This window comes from Lathamus discolor, chromosome 16 (assembly GCF_037157495.1).
Source record: "Lathamus discolor isolate bLatDis1 chromosome 16, bLatDis1.hap1, whole genome shotgun sequence".
Lineage (NCBI taxonomy): Eukaryota > Metazoa > Chordata > Aves > Psittaciformes > Psittacidae > Lathamus > Lathamus discolor.
In genome coordinates, this window is record NC_088899.1 from 1990485 (window position 1) to 2012413 (window position 21929).

A 21929-nucleotide genomic window follows, 5' to 3' on the forward strand; every position below is an offset into this window, starting at 1 on the left:
GCTGCAGTATCCCTGCTCCTGAACTAAATCCCAGCTCTGACCCCACAGCCCATGGCTGCCCCAAAGCCTTGCCGAAGCATCCAGAGAACTGGAGATGCACAGGGAGGGGGCCAGGGCGGATGGATGGGATTTAAGGCATTTCAGGTCCCTGCCTCGAGGCTCCCCCAGGGGATGGGGATGCCAAACCCCGTCTTTTTCCCCCCCATTTCTTTCCTTACCTTCTTCTCCTGGAGTCTTTCCCAACCATAAAGCCACTGCTAAGCAACGAGCGTGTGTTGTGCTTTGCTGTCCAAGACGGTCTCCTCGGCACCAGCAAGGAGGGGGAACCACAAAACCACATCCCAGCCCCTCCGAGGGGGGAACCAACATTCCTCTTGGGCATCAAAAGCATTTGGAAGCACGTGGGAGCGTTAATCCCTCACCTGGGTGCGCAGCCTCGCTGCCAGGCACAGCGAGGCTCTGAAACCATCACCCGGTTGGGAATGGAAGCCATAAAAACCCAAAACACTGGGAAAAGTAAAACAGGAGCAGGATTTTGGACACCAAAAAAAGCTTCATAGAAATAGGTAAGAAAATATTTATTTGTGTAAAGAGGAATCTCAAGCCCAGCTCTGTCAAAGAGACCAACAACGTCCTGTCCTTCATGAACTGAGGAGGTAAAACCGTGTCTTCCCAAAAGAGAGGGGGAAAAACAAAGTTCCCCGAGCGAGAAATGAGGAATTTCAGCACGGAAAGGCAGAGCTCCAGCTCCCCACCTCCTGTACCGTGGAGGTAAGCACTCAAGAAGAGATCAGGGCGACGCTCAGCGTTGCATACGTTGGGATCGTGCAGGTGAGACGAATCCAGGAAGATGCTCCCACTGAGGGAAGGGTTTTTCCAGCCCAAATACACACGGAGCAGCTCTAACACATAAACCTTTAGTAAAAACCAGTACTGGAAGCATTCACTCCCCCTCTTGTTATCAAGGGGAGGTGATGAAGTTGATGGCTTGTTCTTCCCAATGGAGAGGCCTCGGGAGGTTTCCTGCGGTCCAGGCCCAGGACAGAGAGCACCGGTGTGGAGTGTTTGAAGGCACGTGCGTGTTTGCTTCCTGGCACTTACTGCAGGATTTGGATGCCAGGCGGGATTTAAGGGCAGGAGCGGCGTGTCCCGAAGCTGCTGCTTTGGTCCTGAAGGAATCCCAATGATCCCAGCACCCGTACAGGGAAGAGCAGCTGAGAGGATGGGGTCAGAACTGAACCCAGCCTGTGTTTGTCTGGGTAGAAGCTGACCTGGAGAAGAAAAAGGGGGAAAAGGAGGTTTTAGATGCCAAAAGGGCCCGTGGGACACAGGGAGGGTCCTGCAGGATCACCCTAAACTTCCCAGAGGAAGATGGGGAGGAAGAGGAAGGCAGCACCCACAGCCCTGCGCTGCACTGAAGCAATGTGCAACAGTCAGAGCTGCTTTGAAATCCCAAAGGGGTGCTCGGATGCAGCTATGCCCCACACCCCCCGATGGGTTTATCCAGGGAAATGAGCAGGAATCAAACCCCACACCCAGGGCAATGAGCAGGAATCAAACCCCACACCCAGAGAAATGAGCAGGAATCAAACCCCACACCCAGAGAAATGAGCAGGAATCAAACCCCACAGGGGTTTATCCAAGGAAATGAGCAGGAATCAAACCCCACACCCAGGGCAATGAGCAGGAATCAAACCCCACATCCAGAGAAATGAGCAGGAATCAAACCCCACACCCAGAGAAATGAGCAGGAATCAAACCCCACAGGGGTTTATCCAAGGAAATGAGCAGGAATCAAACCCCACACCCAGGGCAATGAGCAGGAATCAAACCCCACATCCAGAGAAATGAGCAGGAATCAAACCCCACATCCAGGGAAATGAGCAGGAATCAAACCCCACATCCAGGGAAATGAGCAGGAATCAAACCCCACATCCAGGGAAATGAGCAGGAATCAAACCCCACAGGGCCTCACCCTGAAGCATTGGCAAAGTCTCCCCACACATCACTGGTGGAGGCGGAGGGAGCAGCAGTCGGCTGTGGCCAGGACAAGAGGGAGTCTGTCGGCACCAGGGAAGTCAGGAAAAGAGAAAACAAACACCAGGGGTTATTTCCCACTCTTATTCCCAAATTCCCTGCTGTTTTCCCCATTTTGATGGATATAACAGAGCCTGAAGAGCTTTACAGCCACCGCTGTGTGAGCACGGACCTGTGATGGGGGTGCCTGGGAGCTGGGTGGGATTGGAGAGGGAAGATGGGCGCTCTCCAGAAGGAAGTTTTCCTCCAGGAGGTGGTGGGAGCAAGCTCAGGGCCCCAGGAGCCACAGGCCTGGGTCTGGTGGTCCCGGTTGCTCCTTCCTTTTTCTTCATGTTCTGAAAGAAAAGAGGCAAATTTGGGTTTAAATCCGGAGCCAGAGCTCGATTCCTCCCAGCCACAGCTTTCCCCCTTTATCCTGGGGGGAAAAACCCCGCTGTGCGGCAATATCCCACTGCAAAAGGGGTCAGACCAAGGATGGGCTTGTCCTTAAATCCCCATCTTGAACCCACAGAGCCAGCTCTGGAACTGAGAACCATAACACAACCAGATCCCTGCCGGCAGCGTTATCATGAAGGGCTCTGCGCAGGGATTTTGGGGACAAGCTCCTGCTTCCTCTTGTTCCACCCCAGGGGAAGGTGGGATTGAGCTGGAATTGCTCCTCACCGCAATGTTCAGTTTGATGGTCTGTCCCTCCTTGAAGCCCAGATCCAGCTTGGGGCCCTGCTCGGGGTTCTCAGCCTGCCTGGCCAGCTCGCTCTGCTGCTTCACCCACCTGCAGCAACCAGAGAAGCAGGAAAGGAGACGTCAGGAACCAGGCTGAGGCTCTCCCAGATCAATCCAGCCCCCAAATCCTCCCCCTCTGCCTGGCAGCAGCGATTCAGAGGTGCTGGATGGGAGCTGCCACCTTCCCTGCTGGAGCAATGCAGGAGCAGCCCCTTACAGGTGGCACAAGAAACGAAGGAAAGGAGTTAAGGAATTTGCTCAGTTTTGGATGGGGAAGCCCAGTTTGGACCCTGCAAATGCAGAGTGGGCAATATCTGAGAGAAGGAGAGCTGCCTGCATAGGGAAACAGGGCTGTCCACCTCTCAGCAACACTCAGGTGTGCCTCCCACTTCCTCTCCACCACTTCTGGTGAGCATCTGCCACAAAAACAGAGCTGAGAAGACACAGGGAGAGGCACAAACTCACTTAAAGTGGTCCTGGAGAGCAACGTTGAAGTCAAAAGCATCCCCTCGGTCGACAAAGCCAACTCCGATGAAAGCACGGCGGCCTGGGAAGGAGGAACAGGAAGGGCTGGAATTGCAAAGCAGCAGAGGAAGAGGGATGGGACATCCCATCGTGCCTGACGCCTCCTCCAGCAGGAGCTGGGCGCATGGAGGCTGAGATACGGGACTGGGAATCTCTTCTGTTTGCTGGTTGCATGGACAGGAGAAGAGAAGGCTCCTGAAGGGGAGACCTTGGAGCAGCTCCAGTGCCTAAAGGGGCTCCAGGAAACCTGGAGAGGGGCTTGGGACAAGGGCCTGTAGGGACAGGCCAAGGGGAATGGCTTGAACCTGCCCGAGGGGAGACTGAGCTGAGCTCTTAGGCAGAAGCTCTTCCCTGGGAGGGTGCTGAGGCAGGGTGAGTAAAACCAGGTTTTACATTCCCATAAGTGAGTAAAAGCAGAGGGAGGCATCAGGATGATGATCCTGCATCCTCATACTAACCCCAAGCAACAAGATCAAGTCAGTTTTAGTTCCTGGTGGAGGCCAGAGCATGTCTGAGCCATAGGAGCGAGAGAACTCGTCCCTCTGCCGCCGGATGCTGGGAATATTTGGCACTTGAAAGCAAGAATCCTTCACAAATCAGAGCAGGGAGGGCAATGAGGATGTTCTGAGGTGACTCCCCCAACAACCGCCCCACGGATCAGGACGTACCGTTCCCATCTTCGACCCGGATGACAAAGTATCTGCTGGAGTCCGTCACACTTTCCACAGCGATGCCAGGGAACTGCTCCACTGGTGCCTGGGCAAAAAGCTCTCCTGGCAAAATCACAGAACCATGGAATGGTTTGAGTGGGAAAGGACCTTAAAGTTCACCCAGTTCCAGCCCCTGCCATGGCAGGGACCCCTTCCACTGGAGCAGCTTGCTCCAAGCCCCTGTGTCCAACCTGGCCTTGAGCACTGCCAGGGACGGGGCAGCCACAGCTTCTCTGGGCACCCTGTGCCAGCGCCTCAGCACCCTCACAGGGAAGAGCTTCTGCCTAAGAGCTCAGCTCAGTCTCCCCTCGGGCAGGTTCAAGCCATTCCCCTTGGCCTGTCCCTACAGGCCCTTGTCCCAAGCCCCTCCCCAGGATTCCTGCAGCCCCTTTAGGCACCGGAGCTGCTCTCAGGTCTCCCCTTCAGGAGCCTTCTCTTGTCCAGGCTGCCCCAGCCCAGCTCTCTCAGCCTGGCTCCAGAGCAGAGCTGCTCCAGCCCTCGCAGCATCTCCATGGCCTCCTCTGGCCTCATCCCCCTGCAGCAGCTGCGGTGAGAAGGGACCTGACGGGTCCCTCCCCTTCTCCCCTCCTTACCCGTGTTCTTATCCTCCAGCCTGATGAAGGCGACGCTGCCCCTGGCTGTGACCCGCATCCTGCCGCTCCACGCCGGCTGCTCCAGCTGCCACTCCGCAGCCCTGGGCGATGGGGAAAGAGCACAGCCGGACCCACGGTAACCTCCCCATGGAGCCCATCAGCAGCGGCACCGAGAGACCCCCCCGCACCCCCGGAAGGAGGAGGCTCCTCCGGACACCTCTCGTTTCACCCCAAAAGGGCTGCACCCCATAAACAGGCACCGAGCGAGAGGTTTCGCTTCCTCTTCCGCGGCAAGAAGGCAGCTTCCTGGGGGTGCAGGGCCCTGCTTGCCCCATACCCCTCGGGGGGGATGGCGGGTGAGGGGGTGATGGGGTGAAGGGGTGAGGGGATGAGGGGGTGATGGGGAGAGGGGGTGAAGGGGTGAGGGGGTGAAGGGGTGAGGGGGTGAAGGGGTGAGGGGGTGAGGGGGTGATGGGGAGAGGGGGATGAGGGGGGTGATGGGGTGAGGGATGAGGGGGTGAGGGGGTGAAGGGGGGTGACGGGGAGAGGGGGTGAAGGGGTGAGGGGCAGCTCCCGAGCTCCCCGCGGTGCCGCACTCCAGGGGGCTCCATGGGCCCCTCCGCGGGGAGGCAGCAGCGGCAGGGCTGCGGGGCCGGCGGGGGCCCCACCTGTACCCGCGGTTGGAGGCCCGCGGCGGCAGGCGGTAGACGTGCACGGCCGGCTTCACGCACAGCACCGCCTCGGACCCCGCCGCGGCCGCCATCGCGGCGGCGCCGCTCTGCCCCGCCGCCTCCATGGTACCGCCCTGCTCGCAGTGCGTGAGGTGGAGGGGAGGGGCTTCAGCGGCAGGCCGCCCCCTGGCGGGCGGGAGGGTGCACTGCAAGGGGTTGGGGGGGGTCTCCGCTGGCAAGCGGCCCGAGGCACGTTTTCAACGGATTTCATCGTTAAAGGACATTAAAAATAAGAATTACGTCATTAATAAGAATGACATAATTAATTATGATAATTAATTAATAAGAATTAATTAATTATAAGAATTGAAAGGGAGTCAGGACTGGTGAGAGTCACCAGCACACCCCCATTCAGCCACAGGCACCCAGTAGCCCCTTACCCCGCTCCTCCGAGGGTTACCCAGCACAGCACCAAGCACGGAGGTCAGCACGTGGCAATACCATTAATAACGTTCAATTAATTACATTAATTTACTTAATTAAAATTAATTAGTTCAATTAATCATCCCCCTTTTTCCCCCCTCCATGGTGGGAGGCCGCCCGGGCACAGCTCACACTGGCTCTGCAAACCACATCCTCCCTCTGAGCGCTGCGCCTTCCCCTCCTCAGCAAGCCCAAAAATGGGACAAAATTCATAGAACCATGGAACAGGTCGGGTCGGAAAGGACCTCAAGATCATCCAGCTCCAACCCCCCTGCCATGGGCAGGGACACCTCACACTAAACCATCCCACCCAAGGCTTCATCCAACCTGGCCTTGAACACTGCCAGGGATGGAGCACTCACAACCTCCCTGGGCAACCCATTCCAGTGCCTCAGCACCCTAACAGGAAAGAATTTCCTCCTTAGATCCAATCTAAACTTCCCCTGTTTCAGTTTTAACCCATTACCCCTTGTCCTGTCACTGCAGTCCCTGACGAAGAGTCCCTCCCCAGCATCCCTATAGGCCCCCTTCAGATACTGGAAGGCTGCTCTGAAGTCTCCACGCAGCCTTCTCTTCTCCAGGCTGAACAGCCCCAACTTCCTCAGCCTGTCTTCATACGGGAGCTGCTCCAGCCCCTGATCATCCTCATGGCCTCCTCTGGACTTGTTCCAGCAGTTCCATGTCCTTTTTATGTTGAGGACACCAGAACTGCACACAATGCTCCAGGTGAGGTCTCACAAGAGCAGAGCAGAGGGGCAGGATCACCTCCTTCGCCCTGCTGGTCACGCTCCTTTTGATGCAGCCCAGGATACGGTTGGTTTCTGGGCTGCGAGCGCACACTGCAGCCGGCTCATGTTCATTTTCTCATCGACCAGCACCCCCAAGTCCTTCTCCACAGGGCCACTCTGAATCTCTTCTTTGCCCAGTCTGTAGCTGTGCCTGGGATTGCTCCGACCCAGGTGTAGGACCTTGCACTTGTCATGGTTGAACTTCATGCTGAACAAGCCCGGTCCCAACCCCGATCCCTGAAGGACACCACCTTTTCGGCTTCGTATCATCACAACGGCCAAAAACCTCGGATTTCACCTTCCCAAGGGATGTTTAAGGCTCTGCTCACACCAGGAGCTCATCCATCACCTGCAGCATTCCCTTTGGAATGGGGGTGGACAAAGCAGAACCAAACGGGTTTTGTCGTTAAAAGTTTAAAGACATTTATTTAAAATACAACTTTATAAAACGTTTTCTTCACGGCGCACGGGTTTTGGGGGGGGGGAGGGGGTGAAAACACACGTGGTACCGTGGTCATCCTCAGCATTCCCGGGATGAAGGGGCTTCCCGCAGGAACGCCGCCGAGCCCTGCCCGCGGGCTGGCCGGCTCCTGGTCACCGGGATGGAGGAGCCGGGAGAGATCGGTGCTGGAAAAGGAGGTTTTGGTGCTGGAGATGGAGATTTCAGTGCCGAGATGGGAGGTCTGGGTGCTGGAAACAGAGATTCCGGTGATGGAGCTTGGATGCGGGGGGTGGCTCAGTGCCGGAGATGGGGTATTTCAGAGGCAGAGACTTTAACACTGATCAGCTACACCAAACCCCACCGATTTGGGGCTATTCAAAGCTATTTTGGGTTATCATTAAGGAAAGGCGTGGTGACTGCGGTTATTGCTGATGTCTTTCCCCTCTCCCGCTCCCCCCAGGGCCTCAGCCTGACATTGGGAGGGGATAAGCATTAGGACCACCCCCCCCAAAACACAGGGATACCCAGGGGATCCCTGCCCGCCCCCCCCCTCGCCACCATCCTCAGTGCGTGAATGAGCCCATCAATGCTCTAACGGGGTCGTTGAGACACAGGTAGGTTTATTTGACCGTTCGGGGTTGGGTTGAACACGTCTGCGGGTGTCCAGGCACTTCCCTGCGCGGGGAGGACACCGGGGGTCACTCCTTTCCCCCTGAACCTACTGAGCACGATGCGGCACAACCATGCGCCCAGAGCCAGCGATGCTTCTCCAGGGCCCGTCCCCTCCAGGATGAGTGTTTAGTGTTCATCTCACCCCTCAGCATTAAGGTAGGTCAGCTTCATCCCGGGGGGAATATCCCCGTTTTCACCATCACCAGCCTCGCTGTCCTCTTCCCGGGAGCTGGAGGAGGAATACCGCTTCCCAGCAGCCGCCGGTACGATGGCAGGAATCATCCAGACTTTAGCCAGCGCTGGGTTTCTTCCCTGATGTGATTCCGGGAGGGAAACGCAGCTCGTACCGTGACCATCCGTGACGCTCGGAGTCAGAGCCATGGGACGCCCCATTCCCTGGCCTCATTCCACGGACCAGAGCAGCACCTTCTCCTCCGTGCAATGCATTCCTCATCCTTCCTCTCCTGGTGCTCTCAGCCAGGTGGGAAGCGTTTTCCTGGGATGGGGGCACGCTCCCTGCTCCCCAAATACAAAAAGAAAGCCAAAAATACAACCGAAAAAGAGGATTTGAAGCTTTTCCTCAAAGCCAGCAGGAAACACCAGCCAAGCTCTACCAGGAGCAGGATGTAAACACGGTCATCGGGCTCCGAAGGCTCCCAGAGGTGGGAATCTGGAGTCTGCACCCCCTGTGCTTGGCAGAAGTGGAAATGGAGAAGGAGAAGCAAGCAGCTGCCAAAGGCGAGCTGGGAAAAGCTGCAGCAATTCATTGAAATTCCTTGTTGGAAGCTCAACTCCCTCTCACAATGAACCCCAAGAGCTCAAACCCATCCCATGTGCTCCGCCGCTCCACCATACAGACAGCAAAGAGGACATGAAATAAACAAGAGATCCTTTGCACCAGAACTCGCTCCTAAGGCGGCAAGGACAAGACGTGCGTCTGGGGAGCATTCCCTGGGGTTTTGCTTCCTTAAATCCCGGGTGACGAGGACGACAAACGTTATTGCTGGCGCTAGCGGCAGCCCAAGCACCGCGCCCGCGGCTCCCTGCACCCATCCGAGTCCTTTAACCCCCCCCCCCTTGTCGTCCCGGCCATGCGGGGACAGCCCTTCGCCGTCTGTGGGTCACAGTGGGTGGCGAGGGGAGGTCACAGTGCGTGGGGATGAAGGTCACAGTGGGCAGAGCAAAGGGGGTCACAGTGCAAAGAACCCGGGGAGTTCCCTTTGCTCAAGTCCGACGCAGGGCAGCGGGCGCTGCCTCCCGCAGCAGCATCTCCCTCCTGCCCGCCTCTATCTGCGCTGCTTGAAGCCTTGGGAGCCGTCGGGACCCAGGGGTTGCCTAATCACATTGTTGGGCTGCCTGGTGTCTTCTGGCTGGGAGATCCTCGTGGGCCTGCAAGGAGAGAGGAGGTCAGAGGAGGAGGAGGTCGGATCTGGTGATCCCTGAGGTCCCTTCCAGCCTGGGATGCTGGGATCCTGCACCCGCCTCGGTGGGAAGCCACCACCACGGAACAATCGGTGCACATCACTGCCTGGGACAAGGAATGTGACCTGACCCAAACCAGCACTTCGGTTTCTGTCCAAAGAGCTCACAGCACAACGCCTCCAACAGACCCCTGCGCAGTAAAGAGCATTCACACCCTCCCTTCTGCATGTGGTGGTTTCCTCAAGTCTAAACCCTCAGGGCACACGAAGAAATGTCCTGATGGGATAAACCAGAAAGAACCCCCCTGTGCTGGGCTGCACCCCCAGAGCGGGAGCAGCAGCTCAGGGAGGGGATCCTGCCCCTCTGATGCGCTCTGGGGAGACCCCCCCTGCAGCCCTGCTCCAGCTCTGGGGCAGCAGCACAAGAAGGACCTGGAGCTGCTGGAGCGAGGCCAGAGGAGGCCATGGAGATGCTGCAAGGGCCGGAGCAGCTCTGCTCTGGAGCCAGGCTGAGAGAGCTGGGCTGGGGCAGCCTGGACAAGAGAAGGCTCCTGAAGGGGAGACCTGAGAGCAGCTCCAGTGCCTGAAGGGGCTGCAGGGAACCTGGAGAGGGACTTGGGACAAGGGCCTGTAGGGACAGGCCAAGGGGAATGGCTTGAACCTGCCCGAGGGGAGACTGAGATGAGCTCTTAGGCAGAAGCTCTTCCCTGTGAGGGTGCTGAGGCGCTGGCACAGGGTGCCCAGAGAAGCTGTGACTGCCCCATCCCTGGCAGTGCTCAAGGCCAGGTTGGACACAGGGGCTTGGAGCAAGCTGCTCCAGTGGAAGGGGTCCCTGCCTGTGGCAGGGGTTGGGGCTGGAGGAGCTTTAAGGTCCCTTCCAACCCAAACCAGGCTGCGATTCTATGAACCCTGGTTGCCCACACACCTCTCTTTCCCCCCAGCATGCTCTTCCAGGGATCAAAGATCAGCCACATCAGGCACCTCCCTGAAGCCCCATCTATTTGAGGCTCAGGACTCCCTGCTTGCTCCCAAAGCAACACCTTCTCCTTGATGGCCTCACTTCGCTCTCCAAGGAGCTTCTGTTCAGGGAGCTCGCTCGCAAGGAGCACACGGGGAGCTGCTCTCACCTATCCAGGATGGGTTTCTCCTGCTCTTCCTCGGGGCTGGCGCTGCCCAATATTCGCTTCCTGGCTTCTGCGTACTCCGCTTCGCGCTGCGCCAAGGATTTCACCGGGAAGGCCGGCCGGCTGGCGGAGTTGGGGTTGCTGAGCACGCCGTTGGTGGTCGGCCTCTTGAGGATGCGGATCTGGGGGGGAGGCCCTGCGGGGAGGCTGTCGTCCTGGATCACGATCGGCACTTTTGGGGGAGATTTGGACTTTCTGCTGGTGGAAAGGGATAAAGAGGCGGTTGGTTCTGGTTCCCGGCACCGAGCGGCTTTTCCTGCTCTCCATAGGAATTCCTGCCTGGCGGGTGTCATCCTGTGCTTAAGAGGCAGCCTGGGATAATTAAAGACCCTGCCATATTTGTAGCCCTAACCTAGAGCAGCTCAGTATGGATGGAAAATCAGCCCCTTCTGCCTTCCACGTCTTCAAGCGAAGGGAAGCAGACCCTGGGCTGAAGATTTAGTGTTTCCATGTGCAGATATTGGTATCAGCACCACGATTCCATTCCCTGTTAGGGCGGCCCTCCCCAGCACACCCAGCCCAAGCGGCCACTTCACTCCTCAGAGCCAGCCTTGGTCCCTGGCACCATCCGCATTGCACCTATGGTCCCTCTCTGTGGGGCATTCCCAGAGAAGCCACACGGCGACTCCCTGAGTGGCCTCCCAGGAATGGAAGGGGTGAAAATCAACCCAGCACAACAAAAGACTTGTCAGAAGTGATTACAAACAGGCAGCACCCCCCCCCCATCCCAACCCACCCCGAAGCAAGCAGGAAGAGAGCGTCTCACTGATGCAAGACCTGTCAAGCCAACCCAGGGCCGGGAGCTGGGATTACCTGACTCACCCTCGGTGTCTGTTTCCTACCTGCCTTCTCCAGGGCTGCAGCTACAGCCAGCCGGGAAGACCCAGCTCTGGGACAAACTGGCTCCCAGCAGCTTTCCACTCCTCCGTTAGGGATCGAAAGGGCCATCTAGTGGCACGAGCATGGAATTCCCTGGTTCCGGCCTCGGAACTCGGTGGGTTCTGTCCGAAGCTCCTTCCCTGCTGTCCCCTCTCCCCAGACCTTAGGAAAAGAAGGCTGGGTTTGAAACCAAGCCGGGCAGCACCATTACCTTTCCTTCTGCGTGATCTTCAGCTTCTTCTCCAACCGTCTGTCTATCTCCTAGAAAGGAAGAAGAAGCAGCGTGAAAACCTGAAGGCTCATCTCAAGGCCTGGAGCTTAAGCCTGTCTGCACCCGTATTCCATTGCGCTTTACAGCGAAACCAGAAAGGGGGCACAGAGTGCGTGTCCACCCGAGGGTGACCTGCAAACCAAGAGGCAGACAAGAGCCACACCACCACCTACATCCATAGCCATTAATGCACCTCCAGCAGGCCGGGGCTCTTGTGTGTCACGGCGCGCGGGCAGCCACGGGGCACTCGTGGCTCACTGCAAGCACTTCAGCTGGCAGGACAGCTCTGTCAAGGCTGAGGAGCCATAGGAATACGCAGGGAGGTATGGCCGGATCCGGGCGGGAGCTGGCACCGAACCTCTGGGGCAGAGCAGCAGCAGCAGCAGGCGCCGGCCGGGGCAATGCACATCCTTCTGCGTGCCCGATTGCAGCCCCGCAGCCTGCAGCCATCCGGAGGCCTGGCCGGCAGGGCCACATTCCTGCTGCAACGAGCCCTCCTTCCCAAACCCTGCCCTGCCCCGGTGCACCCGAGGAGCAGAGCAGAGCTGAGCCTCCTCGTGCTTCTCCGCTCTGCAGTCATCCATGGGCATAAAGACATTGCAAAGACCCCCAGGGCCAACCCAGCGCGGCTCTAAGCACGTCAGCTTCTGTCCCAAGCTTCCCAAAGGTGTCTGTCTGTGTTTTGCAAGTGGAGCAATTCTGCAGGGACTCTTGGCTAACCAGGAAAACGCAGCCGGCTTCCAGGATCCTCACTGATGCAATGATGTGTTTAACCACCCGCGAAAAGGGGAACAAAGCCACCTGAGAGTGTCCCAGTTGCACCAGCTGATAACTGGCAATACCGCAGGAATTCCAAGCTCCTGGCAGGATGCAGCTGCTCCACTTTTGGGGCTGGTTTGCTCAACTACACTGTGAGCTCCCTGCCCTGCTGTCAGCAACCACAACAGGCACAACCCAGGGAAGAAACTGGTTTGCACAGTAATTCCCTGCTGCCCCAGTAAGCAGGGATGAACACAAGTCACAACAAGGAGCCAAACCACAGCGCTCGTGCTTGGTCACGCAGCCCAGAACCCCCCTGTGCTGGGCTGCACCCCCAGAGCGGGAGCAGCAGCTCAGGGAGGGGATCCTGCCCCTCTGCTGCGCTCTGGGGAGACCCCCCCTGCAGCCCTGCTCCAGCTCTGGGGCAGCAGCACAAGAGGGACCTGGAGCCGCTGGAGCGAGGCCAGAGGAGGCCATGGAGATGCTGCGAGGGCTGGAGCAGCTCTGCTCTGGAGCCAGGCTGAGAGAGCTGGGCTGGGGCAGCCTGGACAAGAGAAGGCTCCTGAAGGGGAGATCTGAGAGCAGCTCCAGTGCCTGAAGGGGCTGCAGGAAAGCTGGAGAGGGGCTTGGGACAAGGGCCTGTAGGGACAGGCCAAGGGGAATGGCTTGAACCTGCCCGAGGGGAGACTGAGCTGAGCTCTTAGGCAGAAGCTCTTCCCTGTGAGGGTGCTGAGGCGCTGGCACAGGGTGCCCAGAGAAGCTGTGGCTGCCCCATCCCTGGCAGTGCTCAAGGCCAGGTTGGACACAGGGGCTTGGAGCAAGCTGCTCCAGTGGAAGGGGTCCCTGCCCGTGGCAGGGGTTGGAGCTGGAGGAGCTTTAAGGTCCCTTCAAACCAAACCACTCTGATTCTCTGGCTCCAAGCAGGCCAGCATCACAAAGGAGCCTCCACTCAGGAGGAAATAAGTGTAAGTGGTTTAGGCAGACAGAAGACAGGAGGCTGAATTTTCTCCCGGTCTCTGCAGTCTCTGTACTGGAAGGTGATGAGTGATGGATGTGCCAGAACAAAACCAGGGACTGGAGGCCAGGTTATGGCTAGAGCCTCCCATCGAGGGCTGATGAACCTGCGGGTTCCTTCCTCTTCACTGGGAGCAAAATCCCATCCCAGTGCTGCTCGGGAGGATGGAATGAAATGTGCACCAGCCGCTTCCCACCTGCAAAGACCAAGGATCAGCCAGCAGGGAAATGGTTATCCCAGCAAGGATGGAGCGGCTGCTGGCAAACAGTGACAGTCAAACTAAGGGGAAGGGGTTTCCCATGTGCCCACACCAGGAGAGGCCGCATCCTGCTGGAGAAGAGTGTTTAAAGCACTGTTTCCAACTCAAACGGCTCAGCACACCTCTCTGGGGCACCTGGAAGCAGTGAACTGGAAGGAACATCCTTAAACATCCCTCATTAAAGCCTTCAAGCAGAGGAGAGGGATGACAGGAAGATGACACAAGGTGGGGAAAGCACCTTCAAGAGTCACGGTGCTGCAGCACACCAGACAAGCTCAGCAGCCCACGGTGAGGCCCACGGGGCACAGACAAGGCTCTGTCTGCGCTCTCCCCCCTGGCACAGGAGCTGGGTTTGAGGAACGCCGCATCCCCACATTCCTGGTGGCTCTGCGGGTCAGCCCTGGGGCTCGAGTCGTGGTCCATGTGCTGGGCTATGAGATCCTGTAATTGCACAGCCTTGGATCGACCTGAGCGGGTGACAAACACCTGGTTAATGGGCCTGACACAGGGCTGAGCAGCTCTGCACACCCTCACACACACACACAGACGTCCTGTGACGCCAGAGCCTGCAGCTTCCCCTGCCAGAAACAGAGTCCTCTGCTTTAACACACACAAACGTACCCCAAGGAAAACCTGTGTTTGGGACACGTTGCTCCCCGAAACAATTCCCGTCCGCGTCTGTTTGAGTCCTGTGCCGGTAACTGCTGGCAAAACCCTCGGTATGTGGTCTCTCACCACAGAACCCCAGCCTGGTTTGGGTTGAAGGGACCTGAAAGCTCATCCAGCTCCAACCCCTGCCACGCGCAGGGACCCCTTCCACTGGAGCAGCTTGCTCCAAGCCCCTGTGTCCAACCTGGCCTTGAGCACTGCCAGGGATGGGGCAGCCACAGCTTCTCTGGGCACCCTGTGCCAGCGCCTCAGCACCCTCACAGGGAAGAGCTTCTGCCTTATCTCCAACCTGAACTTCCCCTGTTCCAGTCTGAACCCATCACCCCTTGTCCCATCACTCCAGTCCCTGATGAAGAGTCCATCCCCAGCATCCTTGCAGCCCCCTTCAGACACTGGAAGCTGCTCTGAGGTCTCCACATCCCTCCACAGTTGTCAGTGGTCACCAAGTGCTGTTCACCAGCCACCACACGCCGGCTCCTCACCTTAGAGCAAAGTAAAGAGCAGCTAAACCATCCTCCAAGTTCCAACATCAGCTCAGAGCCATGATGTGCTCTGCCTCCTCCACACGGAAAGATCCTGGCAGAACAGCCTAAACCAGCCATCTCCCCCAGACACACGTGGCCCTTCACCCCAGCCACGTTAGCCTCACACGATGCTGCGCTGCTGAGAGGATTCCAGCTGCCTCCATTGGGTACAAAGAGCCTCCCTTTGCGTGCAAAGGCTGGTGTGATAACAGCAGCTCCCTCCTCACGTGCACCTCCTGATGTGTTCAATGTTGTGCTCTCTGACGTGCAGGGCTTGACCCCGTTTTCCCCCAGCAAGAGTCAAGCTCTGGGTGTTGAACACGACTGTGTCTGAAGTGGAGGTGTTTGGATGTGGAGAGCATCCCAGATGCAGCCCTGCATCACGCTGCCAGAGCAAGCCTCACGCATGGATCCCGCTGCAGGAAGCCCAGCAGCAGAACCACCTTGACGTGGCTCATTCCTAATGAAAAAGCACCCCGAAATTCCTTGCCGCTGCTCCATGGGCATGTGTTTGCCTGCTGATGTCATCCCCTCTCCACTGCTGTGTCACGCTGCCACCAAGCTGGGTGGTAATGAGATAAAATTAGGCCCTGACGTGCAGGGTGAATGCCAGGAGCACTACAACAACCCAAAGGCACGAGGCCAGAGGAGAGGCCAGCAGAGCTGGCACCCCAGGGCATCACACTGCACATTCCCAGATCCCAAAGCCAGGCATGATCTCCTTAGGAAGCTCTCCTGGCTTTTATTTCCCAAATCAACTTCTTTCTATACCCAACGCCCCCTTATTTCTATACTTCCCACCCCCCGGTTCAAACCACCCGCCCCAAGGATTAGCAAAGAATCTCAGCAAACTATTTTTAGGGCTATTATGTCTGGGGACTAAAAAGGACCCAAACGCACACACAGAGCACGAAGAAGACACTGTTCTTTGACATTTAAGCTGCATTTGTAAGTGAGGACATCATGGAAACGACTCCAGCCCCATCCCAGCCATCCTTCCAAGCCTTTAACCCCGAGACGAACAGCAACGCCTAAAAAGGTTGACAGAATACCTCTGGAAGGCCGTTGGACAGACACCAACACACAAACCTGCTGCTCAGACCCATCCCAAGTAAGAACCCCACCAACACAGAGCATAGCTCAGTGATGTTATGGGTACTTGGAGACCAATGCTGCCCCCGACACCCCTGAAATGTGCCCCTCAGGAGGGGTGTCCCCATGGATCACGTCGGGTTTAGGCACATTCCCAAAGAAACCCAGTTTTCCAGAGTACTGCAAAGCACAGGGAGAGGCTGGAGTCAGCCCTAACGTGGCTGGAAGAACTTTGTTGGAGTAACTGTAAGGCATTAGGTATGTCTATGGAATTATCCTTCCCATCCCTGCCAGCAAGGACTCTGAAGAGATGCAAATCCAGCTCTGGTGGACCAGGGGAAGGGATAACAGCATAGTGCTGGGGTTTATTTCCAGTTCAGTGAGTAACCAGGACTGAATGTCCGAAGGGAAGCAGAGGTTTGGGCTTTACATCAACCCCTTCTGCCGGGAGGACAATTCCTCTCCACCTCCCAAATAAGGTGACTGCAGGAATCCAGGAGACAGCCACCAGGACAGTCATGGATACAGGAAGCTCTCCTAGATAGGCGATAACTTGTCACACACACAGCTCCAGAAAAGCATTACCGACAGCCTGGGATGTACTTACTGGACATTCCCCCTGAGCACAGCCCTCCACCCTTCCTCACCCAAGTGATGTGTAACACCAAACCCAGAAAGAGGGAACTGAGGCTGGAGCTGCATCCTCCTTCACCAACCGAACCAAAGCCTTGTCTGGACCAGAGCACCACCAGCTCCTCCGGCATCTTCTAAAGGACAGGAGCTGAACTTCGAGGCCTGGCTGCTCATATTCTTGTCTTTAGACAAGAATCAGGCTTTCGGAGCTGAGGTTACCAAAGCTGCTCCTGATTCCTAACCCCTCACAGCAGCAGACTCACCAAAAGCACCATCGAGCCTGAGCAGGAACACATAATCCTCCGCCACCTCCAAGCTGACTCCTCATTAGGTACCTACTTCTTTGCTCTGAAGATAAATTAATCTTCTATTAATTACAGGAACATTGCAATTCCTGAGGCTATCCTGGGAATCAAAACTGCTCCATTAATGAATTCCCCGTGTTACTCGGCTTATGTTAAACCCTGGCAGCGGATGGTGCCTGAGAGAGCCTCAGATGCTTCTCCGCTGCGCTGGCGTTTACGTCTGCCATAGGTAGATAACGCTCCTGGCAGCGGGATACTGGGAAACAAGACACGGGAGTATTTTTGGGAACAAGCCTGGCGGGCGCCACACGGTATTCCCAGCACGGACACGCTACAGGAGGGGGGAAGCACTTGGGACACACGCTTCTCGGCTGCAGAGTGGGAATTGACTGACATCCTTTATCAACCTAGAAGCAAAACAGAGATTAAGACCTAGCAAAAGCCCTCTGCCAAGGGCCTGGAACATCCCTTAATCCTGAAGATCACCTGTGCCTTCTGCACCCATGTCCCCGCACAGGGTCACATCCAGCTGCTCCATGGTCTGAGGGACATGGGCAGGACTTGCGGCAACATCGCCAAAGCCATTCCCGACCTGCAAGCATCATTTTCTCCTACCAAACAAACCTCCTTTGCCCCAGCAACCCTGAGCAGCAGGAACAGAACCTTTCCTTTCCCAGCTTTAAGGCTCTGGTGACACTGTAAACACCTAAAGGGAACAGTCAGCAAAGGCTTTACAAATAGCACTTTGGGCCGTGAAGCAAAACCCATCCTAAAGGGGCTGCAGGAAAGCTGGAGAGGGGCTTGGGACAAGGGCCTGTAGGGACAGGCCAAGGGGAATGGCTTGAACCTGCCCGAGGGGAGACTGAGCTGAGCTCTTAGGCAGAAGCTCTTCCCTGTGAGGGTGCTGAGGCGCTGGCACAGGGTGCCCAGAGAAGCTGTGGCTGCCCCATCCCTGGCAGTGCTCAAGGCCAGGTTGGACACAGGGGCTTGGAGCAAGCTGCTCCAGTGGAAGGGGTCCCTGCCCGTGGCAGGGGTTGGAGCTGGAGGAGCTTTAGGGTCCCTTCAACCCCAAACCAGGCTGGGGTTCTGTGATCCTCCCAGCCCTGACATCAAAACCCAGCAGCGATCCTCCCGGGTGCAGCTCCTGCAAACCAAAACCCCATCAGTTCCTCCTCTGGTGGCACGAGCTGGACTGGAGTCACAGCACTGCACACGCAAACATTTCCCTTTCACTTCTCTGTGCTTCAATTCCATTTAGCAGCTCAAAGCTAAAACCCTTACAAGCAGGGAACGCTCTGCCTTTGCCGCAGGCTCAAATCCAGGCCCTCTGACCGCTTCAGAGGTGACAACAAGGAGGTTTTCTTCCCCACCTTGGGTCCTCAGCGAGTGCCACGACACAAGCAGGCGACAACCCCTGTCCCCACACAGGAGGGACAAAGGTCAGTGACACACATTGCGCTGCTCCCATCCTCCCCGGGCGGCTGGGCTGCAGAGCATCAGGGTGAGCCTCTCGTGCTGGTGGTGACCAGTGAAGCGAGGAGCAGCCTGAGCAAGGGACTTTGATTCTGGACTGCGATGGGATGGGTGCAAAGGGCCAGTAGGAAGGTTGGATGCAGCAGCTGGGGACAAACTGCCCTGTAAACTGTCCATCAGCAGCAAATGGAGGTGGAGAAAAGACACCCAAGAGGATCAGGTTTTACAGTTTTTTAACCCATTTTGGGTGGCCAGACTGATTTCAACTCAGAATCTGTGCAGAGAAAACAGAAGTTCCTAATTCAGATGACAGTGATACAAATTCTCCTTAACAAAGGAATAAGCAATCCCTGCATGGCTTGAAGGGCACCAGTTCAAGCCTGAGGGTTACCTGTGACCCAGGACATGGGGCTTCCAGCCCAGTTTTGGAGCTCAGCTTCCCACCTGATGCTTAATTATTAGGTTTAGGCAGGTAAATAGACTGAGGTGTCCCAAATAGCCCTTCCTCATCCGTGATGCCCTCTTCCCTAGAGCCAGCCAGGCCACACAAAAGCCCTGTATGAAGTCATCCAAGGTTTTACTAACCCAGACTCCTCATTGAGACACTTCAGTTGTTATTTCCACCCTGTTTTCCACCCGGAATTCACAGAGCAGCAAAACCGCCCCATTCCACAGGCGTTTTCAAGGTGCAATGAGGCAGCAATGGGGTAACACAGATGGGGAGGTCCCCCGGAGCTCTGCTGCACGTGGCTGCTCAGGGGGTGGCACGTACCCAAAGAGCTGCTCCTTTCTCTGGCAAGCACTGGGGAACTCCGGTGACACAGGGGGGTAAAACACAAACAGAAACCACATTGAAGACGTGAAGACCCAAAAAGGCAACCTCAAGAGCAGCAGACATGCTCGAGTTGCTGCTTTGCTGCTACCTGACTGACCAAACCAGGGCAGAAGGTCTGCAACGGGTTTCTTGGGGGGTTTCCCCTTAACTTAGAGATTTTAGTGCTGCCTCTGTTGGAAGGTAGATCTGTAAGAGAGATGGGAGGTGAACTGCAAGCGAGAGACCGCAGCACCTCTGGGCAGGCTGGAACCACCTTCTTGAAGGCCTTGTGCACAAGTTCACAGCCTAACACCCGGGACAGGACCAGCACTAACATGGGATGTGGTCTTTGTCCTAAGGAACCCATCTGGGTGGAATATTAACAAGTTACACAGTGAGAAGCAAGCAACAAATCCCAAAGCCCATCAGGGATCTGCTACACCTCTGCTGCTCCCTCAGAGGTGTGCTGAAGGGTCTAACATAAATGATAGCGACTGAGGTCCTCAAGTGTTTGAGGTACGAGGAGCAGAGTCTGTGTTTAAAGCTGCTCCTTGATGTGTGACTTATGTTTTATTGCATATTCCTTTTGAGCACTGGCTGCTGCTGGCTTGTGCCTTTTTGGGATCTGCCTTGTGCCGCCTCCAATCCACAGCAAGTGAGATAAAAGCAGAAGAATAAAATCACAGAACCCCAGCCTGGTTTGGGTTGGAAGGGACCTCAAAGCCCATCCAGCTCCAGCCCCTGCCACGGGCAGGGACCCCTTCCACTGGAGCAGCTTGCTCCAAGCCCCTGTGTCCAACCTGGCCTTGAGCACTGCCAGGGATGGGGCAGCCACAGCTTCTCTGGGCACCCTGTGCCAGCGCCTCAGCACCCTCACAGGGAAGAGCTTCTGCCTTGTCTCCAACCTGAACTTGCCCTGTTCCAGTTTGAACCCATCACCCCTTGTCCTATCGCTACAGTCCCTGATGCAGAGTCCCTCTGCAGCATCCCTGCAGCCCCCTTCAGACACTGGAAGCTGCTCTGAGGTCTCCACGCAGCTTCTCTTCTCCACGCCGAACAGCCCCAGTGTTCTCAGCCTGTCTGCAGATGTAGGTACCCTGTGCTGACAGGACCTGGCCACCTCACCTCTTCCCTGTGCATCCTTTTTCACCTCCACCATGAGGCCCATCTCACTCGGCCAGGTCCCCGGCTCCAGGCCCACAACAGCAGCAGAGCTCGGGCACAGAGACCAGCCAACAGGTGAATCAGTCGCGCTGCTGCTCTGCAGCACAGCCTCTTCCTGCCCTCTGCTCTCCACCTCTGGTAGCTCTGATTCTGCAGCAGCACAGCCCAACTGCATCCATGTCCATCGAGACCATGAAAGCCCTTGGTCAGGCAGAGGCTGCGCTCTCCTGCTCCATCCCACCGTGCTTCCTGCAGCCACCAGCAGCAGCAGAGGGGCTCCTTCCTGCCAGGCAGGGCTTGGAAATGACCTTTCTAAATCACAACAGATGCCAGGAGGCAGCTCCTGGCCCTTGCCTTACACAAGAGGAGCTCCTGCCGCAGACACCTTTGCTTCTGCAGGCACCCCAAGCCCTGACAACTGCCAAAGCAGCTGCAAGAGCAGCAGCAGCTCCTCAGGAGAGCTGGATGAAGACAAACCCCCCCCGAGTTTGGACTGGAAACGGGGGTGAGAATGGCTTCTTCCTTCTAAGGGCTTTAGAAGCACACCTACAAGGCGCAGGCTGGAAAGGACAGCGAGGACGGACAACCGCTGCCCGGGATCTGAGCAGCCCTACAATTTTAAACCATTACTCAAGGCCGCAGCTATCAGCGTCGCCGGGGACACGAGTTATGCCCCTTCATGGAGCGACCGAACCGCACCAGCCAGCACAAGGCTCCGCAGGCCCTGGCACGGGGCGAGCGCTGGGCTCGGGCCCGGGTTGTGTTACAGGCTCTGTTTTGCCACCCTCTCGCTGGGCAGACGTAACCCAATCCCCGGAGCAGCCTCAGCCTTTTCCCCAGGTCATTGTCACAAAGTCCTTTTGCCCTCCGGTTGGTAATGAACGCGTTGAGGCAGGAGCGTGCCTGGTAAAGGGTTTGCTCCCCCTCGGTGTGAGCCCCGCACAGACCCCAACCCGCCCCCCTGCTAAAGCTTTATTTCACGCTTCAGAGCCTCTCAGCCAGGAGCAGCTCAGCTCTGGAGCTATTAACAGCAAGAGAGCCTCAGCTACGAGCCACGGTTTGTCCTAGCGGAGCAGCACGTTAACACGGAGCTAAGGGGGGAAAAGGGCTTCTGCTGTGACCCCCCCCCGGCACACGCAGCCCACCCTGCGGGGCTTAACCCGGCTGATCCTGCCGTGCCCCCCAGCACCCACACACGCTCCCAGCGCCCGCAGCTTTGGCCCGGCCCGGCCGCTGCCGCCCTGCCCGCAGCCCCCCACGGCCGGAGAACACGGAACTGTGCCTGGGCACCGCGGGCAGCCGCAGGGACGGGGAGCGGCTCCCACAGCACCGGGGCATGGAGAAGAGGCGAGCGGGAGGCGCTGAGGCCGGGTACAACGGCCCCTCACCGAGCGAGGCCGCGGTCCCTTTAAGAGGCCTAGCAGGCGCTCGGGGCCCGCTGACCGCGCCCCGCCGGCCGCCGGTCCCTCCCGCTGCCCTCCGCCGCGCCCCGGTGCCCGGTGCCCGCTGCCCGGTGCCCGGTGCCGGCCCCCCGCCGGGCTCACCCCGCTGTCGGCCGCCTCCTCCCAGCTCTCGGCGACCTCCTCATCTTCCATTTTAATTGCCCTCCGCCGCCGCCAGCCGCGCACCGCGCATGCGCGCCCCGCCGCGAGCGGCCCGGGGAGAGGTGAGGCGGGCGGCGCGTGCGCTGGGAGCCGCTGCGGGAGAGCACGTGCGGCCGAGCCGGGGGGGGGGCTGGTGGCAGGAGAAGAGGCGGCGCGCCCGCGCCCCCTGGCGGGCGGGAGGACCGGAGGCAGTGTGGGAGCACAGGAGGTTTTGGGGTG

General features: G+C 57.6%; 2 protein-coding genes across 4 annotated transcripts; both read right to left on the reverse strand.

Moving 5' to 3' along the window:
* Positions 1–563: 563 nt before the first annotated feature.
* On the reverse strand, positions 564–5412 carry NECAP2 (NECAP endocytosis associated 2). 2 transcript variants are annotated; one of them, XM_065696299.1, is made up of 8 exons: positions 5263–5412; positions 4589–4689; positions 3954–4058; positions 3226–3307; positions 2701–2809; positions 2210–2372; positions 1976–2060; positions 564–1271 (listed from the first exon to the last, which is right to left on the reverse strand). In XM_065696299.1, the coding sequence occupies exons 1-8, from the start codon at positions 5382–5384 to the stop codon at positions 1229–1231; spliced, it is 810 nt and encodes a 269-aa protein (XP_065552371.1). In that variant the 5' UTR covers positions 5385–5412; the 3' UTR covers positions 564–1228. The 2 variants fall into 2 exon arrangements, with proteins under 2 accessions (XP_065552371.1, XP_065552370.1); XM_065696298.1 differs by having other exon boundaries at positions 5257–5412.
* A 1516-nt stretch (positions 5413–6928) lies between these two features.
* On the reverse strand, positions 6929–21799 carry SZRD1 (SUZ RNA binding domain containing 1). Of its 2 annotated transcripts, none has more exons than XM_065696301.1 (4): positions 21651–21799; positions 11340–11389; positions 10193–10444; positions 6929–9033 (listed from the first exon to the last, which is right to left on the reverse strand). In XM_065696301.1, the coding sequence occupies exons 1-4, from the start codon at positions 21699–21701 to the stop codon at positions 8931–8933; spliced, it is 456 nt and encodes a 151-aa protein (XP_065552373.1). In that variant the 5' UTR covers positions 21702–21799; the 3' UTR covers positions 6929–8930. The 2 variants fall into 2 exon arrangements, with proteins under 2 accessions (XP_065552373.1, XP_065552372.1); XM_065696300.1 differs by having other exon boundaries at positions 10193–10447.
* Between the last annotated feature and the right edge of the window lie 130 nt (positions 21800–21929).